Here is a 22,230-nt window from a genome sequence, read left to right on the forward strand (position 1 = left end):
AATAATGAAGGAAAATATATTTTAAAAATATTAAAAATAATATATACATATTTACAAAAATATATATATTGCGATTGGAAATGATGCAGACAACTAAGTTGATAGAAGACACAATCTATCAGCAATATTACATCTGATCTACTCCCTAATTTGTATTTATTTATACATTTATATTTTGGCTGCATTAAAACCCCCACAAACAAATACATTTGCATGCTCAACGTCATCATTATTTAGTATTAACACACTCATCAATGTCGTCACCTTGGGATCAGACATTATAAATAGTCCCGTGCTCAGTCAATTACATGCCCAGATTACCTTTGATGTAGTGTCCCCCAGCAACATGTACCTTTTCTTTGTTTGGGGATTTTTGTCATGTGTGCAAATGACATATCTGCCCTTGTCTTTTTCGTTCTGACAAGTCCACTAGCTCCAGTATTCATATTTCAACCAGAAGTGGGTTATATGAGGCGTTAAGCAGCAAGGAAGGCACGTTTTCTAGTTAGGCACCTACTACACACCTGACTTACATCGTATACTACATAGAAGAAAACATCAGAATATTGGATGGTGAGCACTTCTGTTATAGACTTTATTGTATCAGAATGGAGTGTAGTTTTAGACTTTATTGTATCAGGATGGAGTGTAATTTTAGACTTGATCGTACTAGGATGGAGTGTAGTTTGTTTCTTGAGTGTACAAGGATGGAGTTGTATGCATGCATTCAGTCTGGAATATCAGAGCAAGGAGGGCTGCAGTAAATGAATGATGAGCAGGTGAATGTGTATTTGCATTGTGTCCGAGAGCCCAGGATGACCTTTCCCTGTCCTCTCTGTCCTTTCTACAGTTGATGGGAACAGGAAGTCGGTGACCCACACTGCAGGTGCCAGCCCACACAGGCCTGTGGCTCAGCCAGAGGAGACTGAGGACCACTCCATGGCCCAGGGTGTGCCCAATAAGACCATGGAGGAGGCCAGACTACCTCCACCACAAGCTTCTCAAGCTCTTCAAGCTCTGCAAGCCCCACAAGCTCCTTAAACTCCACAAGCTCCACAGACCCCACAGTCTCGTGACAGGAGCAAGGCAGTGCCCCCAGTCCTGCCACAGCCAAGTCACAGTGAACAGGAGAGCCCTGTCGGTCATTGTGTAAATATTACTTAGCTATGTACATCCTAGCTATAACTCTGGGCTCCCGAGTGGGGCAGCGGTCTAAGGCACTGCATCTCAGTGCCAGAGGCATCACTRCAGTCCCTGTTTCGAATCCAGGCTGTATCACATACAGCTGTGATTGGGAGCCCATAGGGCGGCGCACAATTGGCCAAGCGTCGTCTGGGTTTGGCCGGGGTAGGCCGTCATTGTAAATAAGAATTTGCTCTTAACTGACGTACCTAGTTTTAAAAAATGAACCTTTATTTAACTAGGCAAGTCAGTTAAGAACAAATTCTTATTTACAATGATGGCCTAGGAACAGTGGGTTAACTGCCTTGTTCAGGGGTAGAACAACAGATTTTTACCTTGTCAGCTGAGGGATTCGATCCACCAACCTTTTAGTTACTGGCTCAATGCTCTAACCACTAGGCTATCTGCTGCCAGGTAGCCTAAATGAAGGATATATATATGTATATGTAGACAACCTCAGGAGGCTGAAGAAATGTAGCTTGTCACCTAAAACCCTCACAAACTTTTACTGATGCACAATTGAGAGCATCCTGTTGGACTGTATCACCGCCTGGTACGGCAACTGCACCGCCCACAACCACAAGGCTCTCCAGAGGGTGGTGCGGTCTGCACAATGCATCACCGGGGGCAAACTACCTGCCCTCCAGGACACCTACAGCACCCGATGTAACAGGAAGGCCAAAAAGATCATCAAGGACAACAACCATCCGAGCCACTGCCTGTTCACACCGCTACCATCCAGAAGGCGAGGCCAGTACAGGTGCATCAAAGCTGGGACCGAGAGGCTTCTATCTAAAGGCCATCAGACTGTTAAACAGCCATCACTAACAGAGAGATGCTGCTGCCTACATACAGACTCAAATCATTGGTCACTTTAATAAATGGATCACTAGTCACTTTAAATAATGCCACTTTAATAATGTTTACATATCTGACATTACTCATCTCATATGTATATACTGTATATAATACCATCTATTGCATCTTGCCTATGCCGCTCTGTCATTGCTCATCCATATATTTATATGTATATATTCTTATTCCATTCCTTTACTTAGATTTGTGTGTATTAGGTACTTGTTGTGGAATTGTTAGATTACATGTTAGATATTGCTGCACTAGATATTGAAGCACAAGCATTTCGCTACACTCGGAATAACATCTGCTAACCATGTGTATGTGACCAATACAATTTGATTTGATTTGATTATAGATTAAAGGTTTTGGTCAGCTGTGAAGAAATGTAATCCATTTGGTATGACTGCATATTATTCTGGTGGCCAGGATTTTGTCTGTGCTAGCAGAGAGCAGAAAGCCTTTGTGTGTTAGCTAGTCAGCGCAGAGAGAGACAGATTGAGCCACAGAGGAGTCTGATTATCTCATCAACGGCATATACCTGTAGCAGCCCAGCAGGCACATGCACAGATCGGGCTGTACCTGTGCAGAGCCCAGTTATCTAAAAGGGTCATGATCTTTTAACCTGTGACGGCATACTAGTATTTATCTAAGCCAAGTATATTCCAATACATTTGAACTGCCTCTTAAACATTCATCTCAATAACAATGTTGACCTCAGTATTTGATGTGAATTGTATGAATAGTAGGGAACTAGTGCTTCAGATTATTCAAGAAATAAAGACATTTCTCCCCCTTAATCCTCTACTGGCAGTCTTTCAGTTTTCCTCCCTCCTTGTCTGACAGTTGGGTTTAGTGCAGGATATCTGGGAGATATAAGCTTTTCCTATTCAGACATAGAGAGAAGGCTTTTATCAAGAAGGTCACTATTGTAACACCTCAAGCAACTGACTGGAAATAAAACCTCCCCTTTTCCAGCGAGTTTGCACTTTGCAGAGCTCCTTTTCTTTACTTGTTCTGTTGGAGTTTGCATGTTCTCAGCATTAATACTATGTCCAATCAGCCTGCAACCACTCAAAGTGTCCCCATAGTCGTGAGAAAAAAACAACCTCTACCAAAATACCTTTAACATAAATCTGACAAACTAGGAGCCATGAGGCTGGAAGAACACTCTGTGTTCCTATTAAATCAGTCCAACTTTACTGTGTATATCAAAAATACCTAAACATTTCCCCGTCCCTGTTAGATGGCAGGGTGATAAGCAGGCTGCAGTGTACTGTAGGGATTAGTGGTGACAGAGGAGTAACCATGGATCCTCTCTTCCTCTCCCAAAAATGCATGGATGGGGGCCAAACTCCCCTGGAAACATATATTATGGATGTGTCTTAAATGACCCCCTATTTGCTATATAGTGCACTCGTTTGACCAGAGACCTATGGGCACTAGTGAAAAGTAGTGCACTATGAAGGGAATAAGGTGCCATTTGGAACGGATATTATATGTTTTATGATTGAATTCCATCAGCCTCTGGGACGAGATGTTAAGATTCCACCAACTTAATAAAATAAATATTACAATAATGGGAGATATAATCTTTATAAATCCTTTAAGGTTCCTTTGTTTAGCCTAAGTCCCTCAGGATGGAGCTTAATTAGATTTTTTTGTGCAAGGTTGGAGGGCTGGTAATGTCTTTTTAATGACACCATCCCTTGCTGTCTTTCTTCATATATACTTTACCCACCCATGTCATTCACACACACACACACACACACACACATCACGCAAACACACACGCAAACACACACACACACAATCACACACACACACACACACCATCACACACACACACACACCATCACGCAAACACGAAAAAGTCATGCATTCCATTTGTTTACATTCAATCAAAACAAGTTTGATCATATTCTTACTTTAACATTCAAAGAACACTGATTAATGATTTACAAAATGGTGCATGCTGATGGATATATAAAACGAGATCCTATGTAAAGACATGACACTAATTACGATGGAAAAGACTCCAATGAGAGAGGATTTCTATAGAGATTGTATTATATTTCCAAAAATATATGTACAGTCTATTACAAAGGTTACGAAGCAAAAAAGAAACGTCTATTTAACAAGAAATCGTCTAAGTAATGATTTTACACTTCTGCTGTTTGGGGAAAATACTCTTGACCAATGAATACTCTCAATACTCTCATCACAGAAAAATAAATAATAAATTGACAATTCGTATTACTGTACATTAAACTAAAAGGCAAAAATAAAAACAAAATACAATTCTAAATGGAAAACCTATCAGCTGTCTTTGGTCCTAAATGAGAAAGTATGTACAACTGAAATCTTCTGCGTGACAGTAATCATCTGCAAGTGAGATAGAAAAATATAGTGCATTTTCAATGTATTCAGAGCTCACTACAGAGTAATGTGTGTAAAAAAACAACAACAATATAAATAAAATGTACAAGTTTTACAGTTAGAACATATACAAAGTCTCCTCGGATCTCTGATCTTTCTGACACCATCAACAGTGCTGAACTCTTTGGAATTATCCACCATCTATGCAAAGGCGCATTCACAATTTCCAACAGTTTGTCCAAAAGGTTTGCAAAATATTAACCAGTCTACTTCATATTTTAAATGACTTCTCATTCTTGAATCCAATAAACCCGCCACACAAACTGCCTTAAACTTAGTTGAAACACAATAACACCCCCATATATTGAGTTAAACATCCTCAACTACAAAATGGGTAAGAAACAATGTAAAAGCGAACAGTAAAAGGTGACATTGCCTGTGAAGGTTACAGATTATTTATATGGCGGATCGATTGTATCCACGTCTTAATCTCAATTTGGCTGAAATTGCTGTCTCTACAGGACCCCTGACTCACAGGGAGAGAGGGAAGCGGGAGTGGGGGCCTCCAGCACCGAGGTGTGAAGGCCCCCAGGGGCCCGCTGCTTGAGATCAGAGCAGGGGAGAGTAGACAGAGAGAGAACGGGAGAGGGGGAGAGAACGAGGACTTGACTGCTGCCTGCCTGTGAACTGGGGAGTTTTGTGCTGACTGAAAGCCTTTGCGCTGGTATTCAATTCAAAGGGCTGGCATAGACCCAATTGCTGAGCTTTGCTGTATGGATAAAGAGTGGCTCTGTCTGTCTGTGACACAGGGCCCAGAGTAGGCTGGGCAAGGTCTGATTCCCAGGTATCCCCCTACCACAGGGGTGAGTCCCTTTGGACTGAGCACAATGGAAATGTATCTAGGAAAGAATAGACAAAATCGCTAATGGCTTTACAAATGCTAAGCTTGCAGCCAAAGTCCATGATGGTGTTTCAGGGTTGGCTTTCCGAAGACCATTTCATTCTCTACAGGCAAATGGAAGGGCATCTTAAATAATCATTGGAAAAACTGCAGCTTTAAAAATCTGTATCTATGATGAGTCCACAGGAACAAAGACAGCATCAGCTACAGCCAAATACTCTAACATTGGGTACATATACAGTACCAGTCAAAAGTTTGGACACACCTAGAGACATCAAAACTATGAAATAACATACATGGAATCATGTAGTAACCAAAAAAGTTAAACAAATCAAAATATATTTGAGATTTGAGATTCTTCAAAGTAGCCACCCTTTGCCTTGATGACAGCTTTGCACATTCTTGGCATTCTCTTAATCAGCTTCATGAAGTAGTCACCTGGAATGCATTTCGATTAACAGGTGTGTCTTGTTAAAGTTCATTTGTGGAATTTATTTTCTTTGTAATTTGTTTGAGCCAATCAGTTGTGTTGTGACAAGGTAGGGGTGGTGTACAGAAGATAGCCCCATTTGGTAAAAGACCAAGTCCTTATTATGGCAAGAACAGCTCAAATAAGCAAAGAGAAACGACAGTCCATCATTACTTTAAGACATGAAGGTCAGTCAATACGGGAAATTTCAAGAACTTTGAAAGTTTCTTCAAGTGCAGTTGCAAAAACCATCAATCGCTATGATGAAACTGGCTCTCATGAGGACCACCACAGGAAAGGAAGACCCAGAGTTACCTCTGCTGCAGAGGATATGTTCATTAGAGTTACCAGCCTCAGAAATTGCAGCCCAAATAAATGCTGCTCAAGTAACAGACACATCTCAACATCAACTTTTCAGAGAAGACTGCGTGAATCAGGCCTTCATGGTTGAATTGCTGCAAAGAAACCACTACTAAAGGACACCAATAAGAAGAAAATACTTGTTTGGGCCAATAAACACGAGCAATGGACATTCGACCAGTGGACATTTGTTCTTTGGTCTGATGAGTCCACATTTCAGATTTTTGGTTCCAATCGCTGTGTCTTTGTGAGACGCAGAGTAGGTGAATGGATGATCTCCGCCAGTGTGGTATCCACCGTGAAGCATGGAGGAGGAGGTGTGATGGTGTGGGGGTGCTTTGCTGGTGACACTGTGTGTGATTTATTTAGAATTCAAGGCACACTTAACCAGCATGGCTACCACAGCCTTCTGCAGCGATACGCCATCCCATCTGGTTTGGGCTTAGTGGGACTATCATTTGTTTTTCAACAGGACAATGACCCAACACAAATCCAGGCTGTGTAACATCTATTTGACCAAGAAAGAGAGTGATGGAGTGCTGCATCAGATGACCTGGCCTCCACAATCACCCGACCTCAACCCAATTGAGATGGTTTGGGATGAGTTGGACAGCAGAGGGAAGGAAAAGCAGCCAAGTGCTCAGCATATGTGGGAAATCCTTCAAGACTGTTAGAAAAGCATTCCAGGTGAAGCTGGTTGAGAGAATGCCTAGAGTCTGCAAAGCTGTCATCAAGGCAAAGGGTGGCTACTTTGAAGAATCTAAAATGTTGTTTAACACTTCTTCGGTTACTACATGATTCCATATGTGTTTTTCCATAGTTTTGATGTCTTCACTATTATTCTACAATGTAGAAAATAGTMAAAATAAAGAAAAACCCTTGAATGACTAGGTGTGTCCAAACTTTTGACTGGTACTGTATGTTTATCCACCTCTTCTCAAAATACTGTGAAACCCCCCCTATTTTTTACACAACTGCAGTTGGAAATACCTATATTTTCCTTACTTTTAATGAGAAAGAAATGAGTGAACCAACCATTCGTCAGAGAATAATACAATGCTAAAGACATATATGATAACATTCATTTTGTTGTAAAAGGTGAAAACTGATGGCACCATTAGGTTGGCTTTTTAGCACATCTTTGCAGAGCCCATTCCTAATCTCTGTGCCCTGATTAGCATACAAAGGGGAAGGGAAGTTAAAAAAAATATATTWAAAAAAAGGATGGATGGATGGAAACACTTTTATGCATGTTACATCACCCATACTGTTTGCCTGGCTCTCCTGAATGGCTAGGCCTGGGACGGTAAGTGATTTTCACAGTATGATCATCGTAATAAGGAGTATCAGGATTTTCTATATATCATGATATTGGGTTATTAGATACTGTAAGTACCTCATACCAAACTGAAGGCCTTCAAATTAAGTGTGGAGCAATGGAAAGGATGATGTCATGACTAATGCGTGTGCCTCTCTGCTGCTTGAATGTCATTTCACCCCACTGTTACAGCCATATATTCCAAATATAGTCATACACTGTGACTTCGTTATCAAGTCATTAGAATATTCCGGGATAACATTTCGTAAGTGGCATTACTATTTAATGATTTGATAACTTAGTATACCGGTATATTATCCCAGCACAACAGACATTTCTGTAAAACCTAGCACCTTCAAATCTCAGAGGAGGACCATTTCTACCTGGACTAATTATTGCTCTGTTTGGTCAATCTTCTACCCTACACTGACTGTGTCAATCATCAATCGTGAAATTCAACATACGCAGGTGTGCATGATTTTCAAGTTCAGGATGAATGGAGCAGGTTGGCATTTACTTTCATGAGTCTTGCCCTGGAGGCAGCTCTGCAGGGTGGTCACTAGCTGGCACAGCCACAAAGTCATCAAATCTGATTTTAAACCTAACTCTAACCTTAACCCTAACCTTGAGGGGTTGGGTTAAATGCAGAAGACACATTCCAGTTGAAGGCATTCAGTTGTACAACTGACTAGGTATCCCCCTTTCCCTTTCCTTTAACCACACTGCTAACCCTAATGTCTAACCCGTACCTTAAATTAAGACCAAAAAGCGAATGTTTGTTTTCATGAATTTTTACGATATAGCCAATTTGGATTTTGCAGCTGGCCCATCTAGCGGAAACTGCTCAGTTCTGCCTCCAGGGAAAGATTCGTAACAATAAACGTCAACCTGCATGAAAGGATACCACAAAGAAAATGGGGAACCTTTCCATTCAACCCCTACACAAGACCTGTCTCACTGAACTGCAAAAAACATTGCCATTGAATAGCCTAAAAATAATGTCAATACATTAGTCCAACACGTTTTAAGGCATTATTACTTCTAGAAAGAATGTACACAGCATTTCCTAGATTCACCCTCAACTACTGTATTCACTAAAATACGAAACAAATACCGTTTGCTGCAACATTTTGGGGTGGGGGGGGGGGCATTTCAATGGCAACACCGTTTGCAGTGGATCAAGTCATCTCATTAAGTTTCAATACAATCTTTCTGTAGAGCTATCTGTGGAAACGTTCATTAATGATTTAAACAACGGAAATCAAAGTTCAGATTGAAAGCATATTGGACAATATGATCAAATGATTAATGTGGTAAACATGAACATGTAAAGAATGTTGCCACTTTGATGCTGGATATTAGATATAAAAGTTGTGATCAATCTTAAATCAATTTGAATGATTGGTGTCATACTGTTTCAAAATTTCTACATACAAATTTGAAATATGATTTTCCATCATAAATTGGGAGCATCTGTGTTCAGAAAAATGCATACAGCAAAGCACTCCTGTAAGCTTCAAACGACCAAGAGAATACTACTATCTCTGAAGTCACTTATCTGAGGTGCAGGATACCATTTTTCACTTCAAAAACATCAGGAAGAAAAAACACAACTCACTGCAAACAGTTAAAACAGCCAGTAGTGTCTCAAGACAAACTGGTCAAAGTACCTCTAAATCATTTTCACCAAAATGTTCAGACACCATATTCATCCTTTTGGATGGGAACGTTTACCCTGTTGTCAAGTCCAAAATAGAAAAAAGGAAGAAAACAATTGTAAGGGGAAAATAAAAATGAAAGATTACTGTACGTACCACACCATATCACTGTGGCTCCTGACACTAACAAAATGAACAAACTAGTAAAGAAAATACTGAAAAACCACCGCAAGGGGAATAAACAAATTGTTTGAAATCTTTTTTCTTTTTCCTTTTTTTAAATGAAATCCATTTTCATGGTGCACAAATAAAATCATTCACGAGGTTAAAAGAACAAGGTAATACGTATCAAACTCATTTTCCAAAGCTCCATCTCTATTTGATATGTTGTTGAGAGTTCCTCAGAGCGGTTTAAGTTCGGCATCATGTTCAGGTAGTATTCTGTCATTCTCTCCTTAATACCCATTCTAAAGAGGGGTTAAATCCTTCGCCAAGGATCACAGGAATTATTTCATTCCGAAACATCCGGAAAAAAATAGTCAGATAGGAGACGACATCACGTCACATGATTTTCAATTATTATCCTGGGAGGTTTTTCCTTAGTGCTGCTCTAGATAGCCCGTCCACAGGGGGCACTGTAGTCTGTCATCACACCTGGATTCCTGTGCCATGGAGATGCAGCATCTGGGCTCTCATAGTCTGTATGCTGCTCATGATCTTCTTCTGATGGCCCACTAAACTGATCCCCAAGCTCATCACATCCCTGCAAGACAAGACGGCCAATCATAAATCACAGCAGTGGACAACAGAGAGGCTCAAAACATCCCACGACGTATAGCAGCACCAGGTATTTAATTAATGGAGAAATAGATCTGAAAACATGACAGGCTTGTTTATGAATCACAATGATTAAATAAAAATGCAGTACTGCCATGTCCAATGATATTGAATGAGAAAATAATTATATGACAACTCTCCAGAACTGGCTATATTGGATTTGACCTCCACAAGTGTTGTAAAGTTCAGGCTCCTTACTCAATTGACATCCTGGCCACAGAGTCCAGTGAGCTGTAGCCAGCGGCGGTGAAGTTGTCTCTGTATCTCTCCATCTTGATGGCCTCCAGCCACTCCCCAACCGAGCGGAAAGTAGTGAAGTCTGGTGTGCTCTGATCTAACAGGGGACTAATCGGTCTGTTGGATGAGCAAGAGGAAGCCATTAACGTCTCATGCGAAAACTGAAACATTCCCATAACAAACACAAATTGAGCCGGGAGCAAAACACAAAGACATCCCGGGGTAACAATAAATTGCATGTGAAAAAGAAATGAACACATTTTGAAAATTTCAATCGATGTCAAATTCAAAAGTGCCGATGCCATCTGATCCTGTTTTTTTTTWAAAAGCGTGTGCTAAGTAACTATCAAAAACCCTCAACATCATATGGATGGTAATTCTACTTCAAACCTCCACAAAATGGCCTTCAAAAATGCACTTTCTAACAGTTATTTTTTGGGGGGTTACGCTGTCAATCTCATCCAGATTGTGTTCTGAATGTAAATATAATTAATTTGACAAATGTCCCAGAGGGGTCCAGAGTTCCCACAGCACTTAAAAACCCCAGGAACTCATTACAGGGATTGATTTAAAAGCCCTGCTATTGACCATAAAGCCATGGAAGCTGTTTTGGCTTATTGATTCTCAGGGATTTATCTTTCATCTGTGAACTCCTGTGGATAAATCAACCCCTGGATGCTTTGGATTGTCCACTAATGTAGCTCCATAGGAAAGAAATATGAAGAAGCAATACATACTTCCATAGTCTTACAGCTACTTTGGTCAAATCTTATAACTGAATCTGCTAATTTATTCCATTGGAGGTTTGTAGTGCTCAGAACAGGGTTTAATGAGACAGGCTTTCCTTACCTCGTGCAGGTTCCCACCGGGGTTTTCAAGGTATTGGGATTGCGAATCATCTTATCAAGGATGCCAACTATCTGATCAAATTTGGGTCGATCGGCCCTGTCTTTCTGCCAGCAGTCCAGCATTAGCTGGTGCAGGCCTGGAGGGCAGTCCATGGGAGCAGGGAGGCGGTACCCCTCTTCTATGGCCTTTATCACCTGGGAAAACCAAAACACAGGCAAGTCTTTAAGGGCTATTACCACTACCATTACCACCACATTAACACAAGTCACCATTTACTACAGTTAATTTCCATTTCATTCTCTAATCAAGATGTTTGTAAACAGAAAGTGGCAGTACAAGTCTTGTGTGGTTCCCTATTTACAGAAATGGCGCTTTGAGGAGAAACAGGCCTAACCAGATGTGATCACTCAGTCTCAGCTTGTTAAGATGATGGTGAGACCCAAGGACCCAGAGTAGCAGGACCCAAATTAGGAGATATTGAGAGTAGCATCTAGTGTCCCTGTATGGTACAGAGGTGGGTCTCTAGAACACCTGCCCATGCCTGTCATACTATACAAATAGACCTGATTGTAATTAATTAAGCAAACAGTGGCTCTGTTTTCCCTTAGATGCATCCGTCATATTGTTTGTACTCTTTGTCTCATCAATAGACTGCATTTACACAGGTCTAATGAATAATGAAAATAAGCAAAGTTGCATATCTTCAAGCTACATCTATTCCCACTCTGTCAATAGTTAAAAACAAAAGTCCATTGAAAGTCAACGGCGTGAGAACTTTAAACATTAGGGGCAATGGGCACCTTTGATTTGAGACTCAACCGTCTCTTCCTCTATTTCGGGGAATGTGAGTTTGTTTATTTTCCGCACATATTCATCTGTTATTCCTGTCAGGGCTATTCAAACAAGACTGAGCTACGGAAGAAAAAGTGTCAAAGGAGTTGTTTGCCAACATCTTGACAGAGGAACCGTAATCTCTGACATTGACGCCTGTCAAGCACGCTACTTCCATCACCAATCATGTTTAGCATTTCTAACAGCTGATTGTTCAATCAGCAGGCTTCTCATTAGGAGGAGCTGAGCGTAATATAATCCTATTTAGTCTTTCTGCTGAGGAGAAGACTGTTTGTCCTACTGGATTATGTCATCTTTAACTTCGCCACGGGAGAAAACTAGCACTGGAGCATCTTTCAGACAAGTACTTGCAAACGGCGGCAAATGAAACCATTTTACCGCTTAAGTATCATCGTTACTGACTTTCAAATCGGCGACCAAACCCCTCTAAAGCCCCTGTTACGATCAGCACGGTGAACAGATTTGCAATGTTCATCTGTTCCAATTTTCAGTTTCAGCAACGACCGTAGCTGAAACTGAAAGTTCTATATGACTAACTAGATAGCTCCGGCATTATTGAACTCTGACAAATAAGGTTAAATTATCATAACTCATTATAAAGGTTAAAAGCAGTTTTGAAGTCCAAAAAGTATTTTGTATGCCAAGTATCCAGTCTCGTTCTTTATATTATCATATAAAAGCATTTTATGAATATCAATCTCTGATTAAAACAGAATTAATTAATACCTAACAATCCTCCTCATTCACCTCTAAATAGTAATTGTGGCCCACGTTTAAATCATTACTAAGAATTCAGCTCATTCTGTTATTCTGTTCATTCTGTAATATGATAGCCAGTCTCTGAGTAACATGCGAAACCTGACATGTATTTGGTGAATGATTGACTTCCTGTAAGAGAGCAACTCACATCTTGATTGGACATGTCCCAGTAAGGCCGTTCCCCATAGGACATGACCTCCCACATGACAATGCCATAACTCCACACATCACTAGCGCAAGTGAATTTACGGTACTGGATGGCTTCCATTGCTGTCCATCGAACAGGTATTTTTCCACCCTGTTCAGTAAAATGCAGGTCAGTGGCTGGAGTAAAGATCAAATTCATTATATCCTGCATCTTCCCCTAAAACATCAATTAGAATAGAGTTACAACTTTGCACACAGGGTCAGCAAAACTTCCAAACGTTCAAAGCTAAAACTTCACCAAAGAGACTGCAGGCCTTGCATATTGAATAACTAGGCCCAGACATGCATGGGCATGCATGCGTAGTTTATACTCCATTCCCATGCATTGGCTGTTGGCTTGATTTGAGTGTTCAGAGAGAGCTCAGGGAGTCTAGGCAGGGAAAGCAATACGGGGCTGGTTTAATTGACTCACCGTTGTTGTGTAGACAGCCTCGGGATCGTCATCGATCACTCTTGACAGGCCGAAGTCAGACACTTTACATACGAGATTGCTGTTGACAAGTACATTTCGTGCAGCCAGATCTCGATGGACATACCCCATGTCGGAGAGATATCTCATCCCTGCTGCTATGCCCCGCAGCATCCCCACTAACTGGATCACTGTGAACTGACCATCATGTTTCTGTACACAACAGAGGAAAACAGTCAGCTAAGCAAAATCCACTCAGTTCACAAAGGTATTGCAGTGGTATTATTTATAGAATAAGGAACTCTTAATGCGAACATACTGTATTACACATGTATAACTGGTAAGGGAGTTGCGGTTTACATTTAAAAAAATATTTAACCTTTATTTAACTAGGCAAGTCAGTTAAGAACAATGACAGGCTACGACGCTGGGCCAGTTGTGCGCCGCCCTATGGGACTCCCAATCACGGCCGGATGTGATACAGCCGGGATTCAAACCAGGGACAATAGTGACGCCTCTTGCACTGAGACGCAGTGCCTTAGACCGCTGCTCCACTCGGGAGCATTGAACGCGTTGAAAGGTACTCACCCTGAGAAAAGCATCTAACGAGCCATTTTCCATATATTCAATCACAATCATCACCGGTTTGCCTGAAAACAAGGGTGACACATCCATTATTTGCCAACAACAAAAAAATGTCTTGCAATTGTTTATTAACGGCTTGCTAAAATACATTTTCGCCTTTAGTGTTATATTGAACCAGTTGTTTCATTGGTTTGTAATTAAGTGTTAACATCTGTTCCTTATATTAGGCTGTCTAAATGAGACAATATAAAACTGTGAGCAAGGCAAATTTGATCAGAAACACTATATGTACAAAAGTTTGCGGACGCCCCTTCAAATTTGTGAATTTGGCTGTTTCAGCCACACCCGTTGCCGACAGCTGTAGAAAACKGAGCACGCAGCCATGCAATCTCCATAGACAAACATTGGCAGCAGAATGGCCTTACTGAAGAGCTCGGTCACTTTCAACGTGGCACCGTCATAGGATGCCACCTTTCCAACAAGTCAGTTCGTCTAGCAGGGCAGATTTCTGAGCTGCCCCGGTCAACTGTAAGTGGTATTATTGTGAAGTGGAAACATTTAGGAGCAACACCGGCTCAGCCGCAAAGTGGCAGGCCGCACAAGCTCACAGAACGGAACCGCCGAGTGCTGAATCACGTAGCGCGTAAAATTCTCTGAGTTCCAAACTTCCTTTGGAAGCAACGTCAGCACATTAACTTTTTGTTGGGAGCTTCATGAAATGGGTTTCCATGGCCGAGCACCCTGCGCAATGCCAAGAGTCGGCTGGAGGGGTGTAAAGGTCGCCGCTATTGGACTCTGGAGCAGTGGAAACATCTGAAGTGATGTATCAAGCTTCACCATCTGGCAGTCCAACGAACAAATCTAGGTTTGGTGGATGCCAGGAGAACACTACCTTCCTCTATGCGTAGTGCCAACTGTAAAGTATGGTGGAGGAGGAATAATGGTCTGGGGTTGTTTTTCATGTTTTGGGCTAAGTCCCTTAGCTCAGGTGAAGGGACATTTTAATGCTACAGAATACAATGACATTCTAGACGATGCTGTGCTTCCAACTTTGTGGCAACAGTTTGGCAAAGGCCCTTTCCTGTTTCAGCATGACAATGCCCCCATGCACAAAGCGAGGTCCATACAGAAATGGTTTGTCGGCATTGGTGTGGAAGAACTTGACTGGCATGCACAGAGCCCTGACCTCAACCTCATCGAACACCTTTAGGATGAATTGAAACGCAGACCGTGAGCCGGGCCTAATCGGCCAACATCAGTCCCGACCTCACTAATGCGCTTATGGCTGAATGTAAGCAAGTCCATTACTAATACCTTTGGTCTAGAACAAAAAAAGTATGTGCACACCTGCTCATTGAACATCTCATTCCAAGATCATGGGCATTAATATGGAGTAGGTCCCCCTTTGCTGCTATAACAGCCTCCAGTCTTCTGGGAAGGCTTTCCACTAGATATTGGAACATTGCTGCGGGGACTTGCTTCCATTCAGCCACAAGAGCATTAGCATTAGTGACGTTGGGCACTGATGTTGGGCATTTAGGCCTCGCTCAAATTGACAAACTGACTTGTTGGAAAGGTGGCATCCTATGATGGGTGCCACGTTGAAAGTCACTGAGCTCTTCAATAAGGCCATTCTACTGCAAATATTTGTCTATGGAGATTGCATGGCCGTGTGGTCAATTTTATACACCTGTCAGCAACGGATGTGGCTGAAATAGCCCAATCCACTAATTTGAAGGGGAGTCCACATACTTTTGTATATATAGTGTATGTACATATTAAGAATGGTCTTTGAGTGCACTTGCATTACTTTCTTGTTGTAGTTGTAGGCGTGTGTGTGTGTGTTTGAGAGAGAATGCAGTCCTTACCTCTGGTCACCACTCCCTCCAGATGGACAATATTGGGATGGTCAAACTGGCCCATAATGCTGGCCTCACACAAGAAGTCCCTCCTCTGTTTCTCTGAGTAGCCCACCTTCAGGGTTTTAATGGCCACTGACATGTCCCGTTTCCCTGGGAGTTTCATCCGTCCACTACACACCTCCCCAAACTCTCCTGTGAGACAGACAAAGAGACAAAACCACCCATGAGTCATGAACCTTCAGAAAAACTAGCAATCATGTTTTTTTTTACAAAGTGCTTAGTGTATGTTCAGAGAAAGCAGCTGTGCTGCAGGAGATAATAAATTGGAGTAGGACATCTTGTTATGCTCAAGCTGTGGATATATAGATACTCTCATTGACTGGAGCTCTAAAACTGATGTGGCAGCAATTCATCAGCCGTGAAGCATCTTTGCTATTGTCGTACCTTTAAAAAAGATGCAGGCCCACACATTAACTGCAATGAACTTTCCCCCCCCTTTTTGCAATTGCCCTATCAATATACAGCGAGGATAAACCGTGTCCCCATTCAAAGTGTAAATATGTGGCTGTCATTGTGATGTATGAGTGTATGGTATGACTAAACAGAGAGAGCTGGGAGACACCAGCCAGACTCACCTGCTCCAATAACTCGCTCAATCTTAATGCAGGACGCGTCCAGCTCCTTGGCAAATTGATGGACAGCCCTGTTCGGGTCCTCGTAGGTTTCAGGGTCAATGTATGTTTTGGTGCCTGGAAATTTAACTGTAGAAAGGTAAGGGGATTACTGTTACGATTAAATATGCATACAGCATGCCGGGCCGACCGGGCGCTTGTCAGACACACCATTACCAACGGCAACCATTCAGAAGGAATTGCTAAACAGCCAGCTGATGGAAAGCACCTGTGTCAAAAGCTCTTTCTACAAACACCCTTATACCAGACATTTATTWTTTWTTTYYTTWTTTWTTTYCCCTCCAATAGAAATGAAAACGTTATTATATTTTCTTCTTAACCTCCTCACAAAAGGACGAACAAAGATTTGAGCAGCCTAGAATGAGATTTACTGCCAAGGTTGTCTACTATACTGAGCAGGTTTTGGAGCTAGCTCAGTCTATCAAGCTCTGCCAGTGAATGAAAAGTCTGTTAGACAGACCCTGATATACAGTAATGCCAGTCATAAATGCAAGTTATTTTCTTATGGTCGTTTCTGTGGCTTGATAACCTCCTGAATCATGCTGCCCAGGTAATGGTGACTGCAGTTATATCACAGTTAGATCAGTACAACGAGTGCATGTTTTGAATCATGTATCACCATAAAATATGAAGTAACACAATGATACTGGAATGACTCATACATATTCATGCACACATAGGGGAAATGCGTAGTACAAAGAAAAATAAGCATTTAGCTGACCGTGGTTTGAGAAAAAAAATTATATAACGCCACACTAATAAATTACACTGTTATGGTACATGAGTGTGTTCCGCTGACCTAATTTGTTCATATCAAATTCCCCCTAATTACAACATAACCTGCCAACTTCCATACCACAAGCTATTTAATGAGATGCATATAGCTGAAGACAATAACATACAAGAAAAACAGACACACCAAAACACCATAATTAAATTACTAATCAGCTCCAGGCTCAATAACGACAAGCAGAAGAAAAAAATTCTGCAATATCCTCTGTTTGCGTCCTGGAAAGCCATATTGGCCTATCCACTAACAAACACTATGCATTGTTTTCCAGCTAGGAGCTCCAGCGATGGCAGCTGATATTTCCCTCCACTCGCTCCTATAATTGCTTCGTCCATCCAAGCTGTCACTGGATCTGATAGGGAGACGTCTTATCACGACTTCTCGCGCTACACAGCGGACAAATTAAGCCTACATGTTGAATTCACGCACTATCTGGCTTCTGTCGCCCTGGCAGCGTTTCCTCATTTAATATTGTAGAGCAAGTCCCTCTATTAGGCCCAACAACAGCGGAGCGCTCTTGTTTGTGTTTTCATCACCCAGTGTTTTTAGCAAGAGGACCTGTGCCTTCCTACAGCTTGATCTGTCAGATACTTAGCAGCCGAGGACCGTGGAACGCCAACACAGCCCTCTTTCTACCGCTGTGGCCATGCCGACACCCTGAACCTTTGTTTCCAAATCGTCAGTTTGCCTCCAGCAACAGATCATTACGGCTTCGCTTGGGAAGATGTCTGCGGCTGCATCTCCAGGGGCATCGTTAGGACAGGGTGGTGTGGTGTGTGTGTGTGTTGGTTAAAGGAGCGTGGAAGGAGAACCTTAGGATAGAGTGAATGTATCTCTATCTCTACTCCGAGGAACACCAGGAGACGAACAGTATACGCCGAGCATACGAAAGAGCCTGAAAAGTTAGGGTTTTTCATTTTTAATGAAGACTTATCACTTAGAGCTCAGCTCAGCCCTGGCTCACGGCTCTCTCGCAAATCTCATACGCATGTATTTGCAGTTTGGAACTAGGCCTAATGTCCTCATCTCAACAGATTTGTCCATTAAATCCCAAACAGATGCTAGTGCGAGGGTTCCTGTCTTTCGTTAGAGTAAAAACCTATCAAATGAAAGGGATCAAACATTACGGCGTGGGGGCCTTGTTGTTGGACCCATTTCCCGTGTCATGGCGAGGCCGGGCTGTAATTGAGGTGTTTCAATGTGTGCGTGTGAGCTGACGGGGAAAGAAGGGACTCACATTGGAAATACAGCTCCTCGTCTCCTTCCTGGTCCGCCTTGCTGTAGCCACAGTGTCTGACAGGGAGAGAGGTAGAGGGACACACAATCAACTGATTGGGCAGAGGCAGAAGGTAGAATGGTCTGTTTTGCTAGAATCTTAATGCAGCGAAGCCATAATGCTGCCTATACAGATACAGTACCAGCGGAGAGGTATGGGAACAATGTCTGGCTGCTGATGTTGAACTAAAGTACCCTCGTGTGGTACTACTACATGCTGCTCTCTGTAAAAGACTGATCAGCATTCCTTGTAATATTAATTTGCAACACTGATGTATTGAATGCACCCTCAAGCAGGTAATTAATTGCACTATACAATAGTGTTTGCTGGCAAACTGAAAAATGGATGGATGGGAAACATCAAGTAACACATGGTTGACATGCAGGTTAATATGTCAAATGTATATAGAAATTCCATGTGTACAAGGCTCTACCCTAATGTAAGGCATGCTGTGATGAAATGCTATCCATATAGTAATGAAGCATCATTGGAGGAGCGCACCAGGAAATGGCGGTAATGGTGACTGACACACAGGAGGGTTGCTCTGGTAGGAGATGGCTAGAAGCACTGCCAGACAGTACTTCATCCTACCTGAGTGTATTACTGTATAACACCACAAATGTAACACACGCACACACATATGTACACAAACACACAGTTAACGGACACACGCACGGACACACACTCACCATCACCCTCTCACTCGCACGCACACAGAAATATGAGCAAAAACCTTTCATTTTAGAGTACACTTGTCTCTATAATGGATCCATTACAACAACAACAAAAAGACATGCAAAAAATACGGTCCGTTTTTCTTCACAGTGTGAGGACTGGAAAATGATGCATCACAAACCATTAGCACAGCATGCCACAGATGATGGGTGCGTGTGGTGTGTGGTGGCCTGACTCCACGGCTATGGAGGCCAGTGAGTGACAGAAAGGCTAATTGACAAGCAGAGACTCACAGCAGCGGAGAGTCAATGGGGCCCGCGAGAGCGTACCTTCTCCCAATGATGAAGCCGAACACCATGAAGACCAGGATGATGGTCCCCGCCACGGCCACCACCGCGATGATGATGACGGGATTCTGCTCGCTGGAGACAATGGTGGCTGCTTGGAGAGGGACACACACACGCAAGCAGACACACACACACACACACACACACACACACACACACAAAGGGCACACAGTGTGAACTTTCAGCACATCAGACGTTGGAATCTACAGGGCATAATAGAACCAATGAGGAGTGAGCGGGGAGACTGATAACCCCCTTCTCGCCCTTTACCACAGAGACAAGGGTGTCTAGTTCTATTTCTAGCCTCCGCATGCACGGCTCCACTGTTTCAGAAAGTGGGCTTAATAGTCCCAGATGGTAATGCTGGTGCCCTTCTCCTGAAACAACGACACATTCAGGTTGGATTGTCTCCCATTCAGAGACACATTACACCGCTAGACTATTTGCATTGACAAACCACCAATTGCTCAAAAGAATGGGTGCAGTGGCACTTTCTGCTGTCAGTGCAAACGGTGCATTACTGGGAGAATTCGAGCATTTTAAATCAAGTGAGTTCAGTTGCTATATAAACACCAGCGACAGAGGACAGCAATGATTTCTGAGCCCTGCCACTTTAGTTGAGACCTACTGCTCCTTGAGGACGATCCTCAAGCATATTTCTAAAAGGGAAAATTGGAGCTATGAGATCAGCAGTATCTCGACGAAGGCCTGAACACACTAATCATCTCTATAGAGTGTGTGTGTGTGCTCATGCGTGTGTCCGTGCGTGCCTTTCGTGTGTGCACGCCCGTGCATGTGTTCTGCTGGTACCTGAGGCCTCCTCCTTGGTGGTGACCTCCAGCCGGGGGCCGTAGGTGCCGTAGCCGGCCGCGGTGAAGGCTCGGATCTGGAACACGTAGGCAGTGCTGGGCTTCAGGTTGTTCACTGTGGCTGACGTGGACCTGGACTTCACTGTGGAGTAGATGCGATCCTTCTGGTCCTTTAGAGAGGAACAGACATTGGCTTTGTGTTATGTTAAATTAGTCCTGTCAATCATAGACACCAAGATACAGCCATTTTTTTGAACATAAATGTTTGGACAATGATAATTGAATCGCGACCCAACATTTATTGTGTGTGTGTGTGTGGCCTATCAGTGGGAAAGCTGGAATGTTTCTTCAGTTTGATACGTTTATTGAAACTGGGGTGATGGGGTGAGGGTTGACAGGTCAACTCGGAGGACATGCTGGCTGTCCAGTCTGTTTCAGCTTTTAGTTTTCAGCACGGCCCTAGCAGAGAAGCCACTTTCACACAGATAGGTAGTGCTGAACGGTAGCATGATTCTGATTGGATGACAGGCGAAAGCAGGATACTCATTTCCCGGGAAGCGCATGCTCAGTCCGCAAACAAATGACAGCTCTACCAGCTGCTCCTCTTCGTTGCCTGGCAACGTGACGCTTCCCATCTCCACTCGAAAGGGCTCCCGTATCCAGTCGTCTCGTCTCCTGTTCTCCTCCRGGAATCAGTTGCAAAACTTTCCCTGCAGCTTGATAAGATGCTGTTCAATGTTTTTTTTTTCAGTGTGTCGCTGTGCGCTTTGTTGACCAGATTCGGAATCTCTACATCAGCATTTTGGAAACATGTCAATCCTTCCGTTAGAAACACGACTTGCCCAAACGGTGAGCTTCATCTTGAAGGCATCTACTTTGTCCCTCTGTTCACATCGATTGTGCCCCCTCCCTAGCATTGACACATTGAGCGAATTCAAAATGATCAAAAATATCTGGCAGGTAGGCTACCTGCACTAGCCATTCCTCACAATCGAAATGTTCAGCCAGAGGTGACTTGTTTTCCGAAAGAAACTCAGTAATCTCCGCTCGAAGCTCATAAAAATGACCCAACACTTTTAGCCCTGGAAAGCCAGCGGACCTCTGCATGATAAAGCACCTGCTGGTGCTGCCCCATCAGTGGTCACACCGACGCACCAATCCCAGGCCAGTCCCACGGAGCCCAGGAGCATATCCATTGTGTTAAAGATATCCTCTGCAGTGGTGGTGGTGGGCAAATCAGCACTAAAAAGGAACTGCTCCACGAAGTTATTATCCCACACGTGGCTGACATAGACCATTAGMATTGCATGGTTGGCCACATCTGTGGATTCATCAAGCTGCAGTGGATAATGGCTATTTGCACTGATGCGCTGTGATGTCTGGTGCATTATGTCCTCAGACATGTCCTGGATTCTCTTCCTCATGGTGTCATTGGATAGGGGTGTGGTTTTAAGTTTGTTGGCGGCTGACTCTCCCACGATTTCAGTGCACATATCAACCACAGCAGGGAGTATGAGATCCTCTGTGCTGGTGTGGGCTTTTTTGCACTCAGCAATGCGCTGGGCCACAAGGTATGATGCGTGAAGTGCTTTTTCTTGTACCTTCCATACGTTCTTCAATGAATCTTGTGAGGCCTCCAGATACTGACATTTTCCTTTTTTTTTTTWWGTCAGCTGTCTTATCTTTGTGGCTTGGATGCTTGGTGTCCAGATGCTTTTTCATTTTGGAGGGTTTCATGCTATCATTAGCTAACAGCTCATTGCATAGGACGCACTGCGGTCTACATTCACCCTGTCTGTCTTCTATACACAGCACCAGTCAAAAGCTGTCATCAAGGCAAAGGGTGGCTACTTTGAAGAATCTCAAATCTAAAATATATTTAGATTTGTTTAACACTTTTTTGGTTACTACATGATTCCATA

At 42.8% G+C, this 22,230-nt stretch overlaps 1 protein-coding gene across 1 annotated transcript; it reads right to left on the minus strand.

Moving 5' to 3' along the window:
• Positions 1-1,408: 1,408 nt before the first annotated feature.
• LOC111972943 (ephrin type-A receptor 7) lies at positions 1,409-21,801 on the minus strand. Its single transcript, XM_024000052.2, has 12 exons — positions 21,426-21,801; positions 20,310-20,501; positions 19,446-19,590; positions 18,439-18,494; positions 16,355-16,480; positions 15,726-15,911; positions 13,861-13,922; positions 13,276-13,485; positions 12,805-13,020; positions 11,046-11,239; positions 10,158-10,313; positions 1,409-9,885 (listed from the first exon to the last, which is right to left on the minus strand). The coding sequence occupies exons 1-12, from the start codon at positions 21,799-21,801 to the stop codon at positions 9,771-9,773; spliced, it is 2,034 nt and encodes a 677-aa protein (XP_023855820.1). The 3' UTR covers positions 1,409-9,770.
• Between the last annotated feature and the right edge of the window lie 429 nt (positions 21,802-22,230).

This window comes from Salvelinus sp. IW2-2015, linkage group LG14, assembly GCF_002910315.2.
Source record: "Salvelinus sp. IW2-2015 linkage group LG14, ASM291031v2, whole genome shotgun sequence".
Classification (NCBI taxonomy): Eukaryota; Metazoa; Chordata; class Actinopteri; order Salmoniformes; family Salmonidae; genus Salvelinus; species Salvelinus sp. IW2-2015.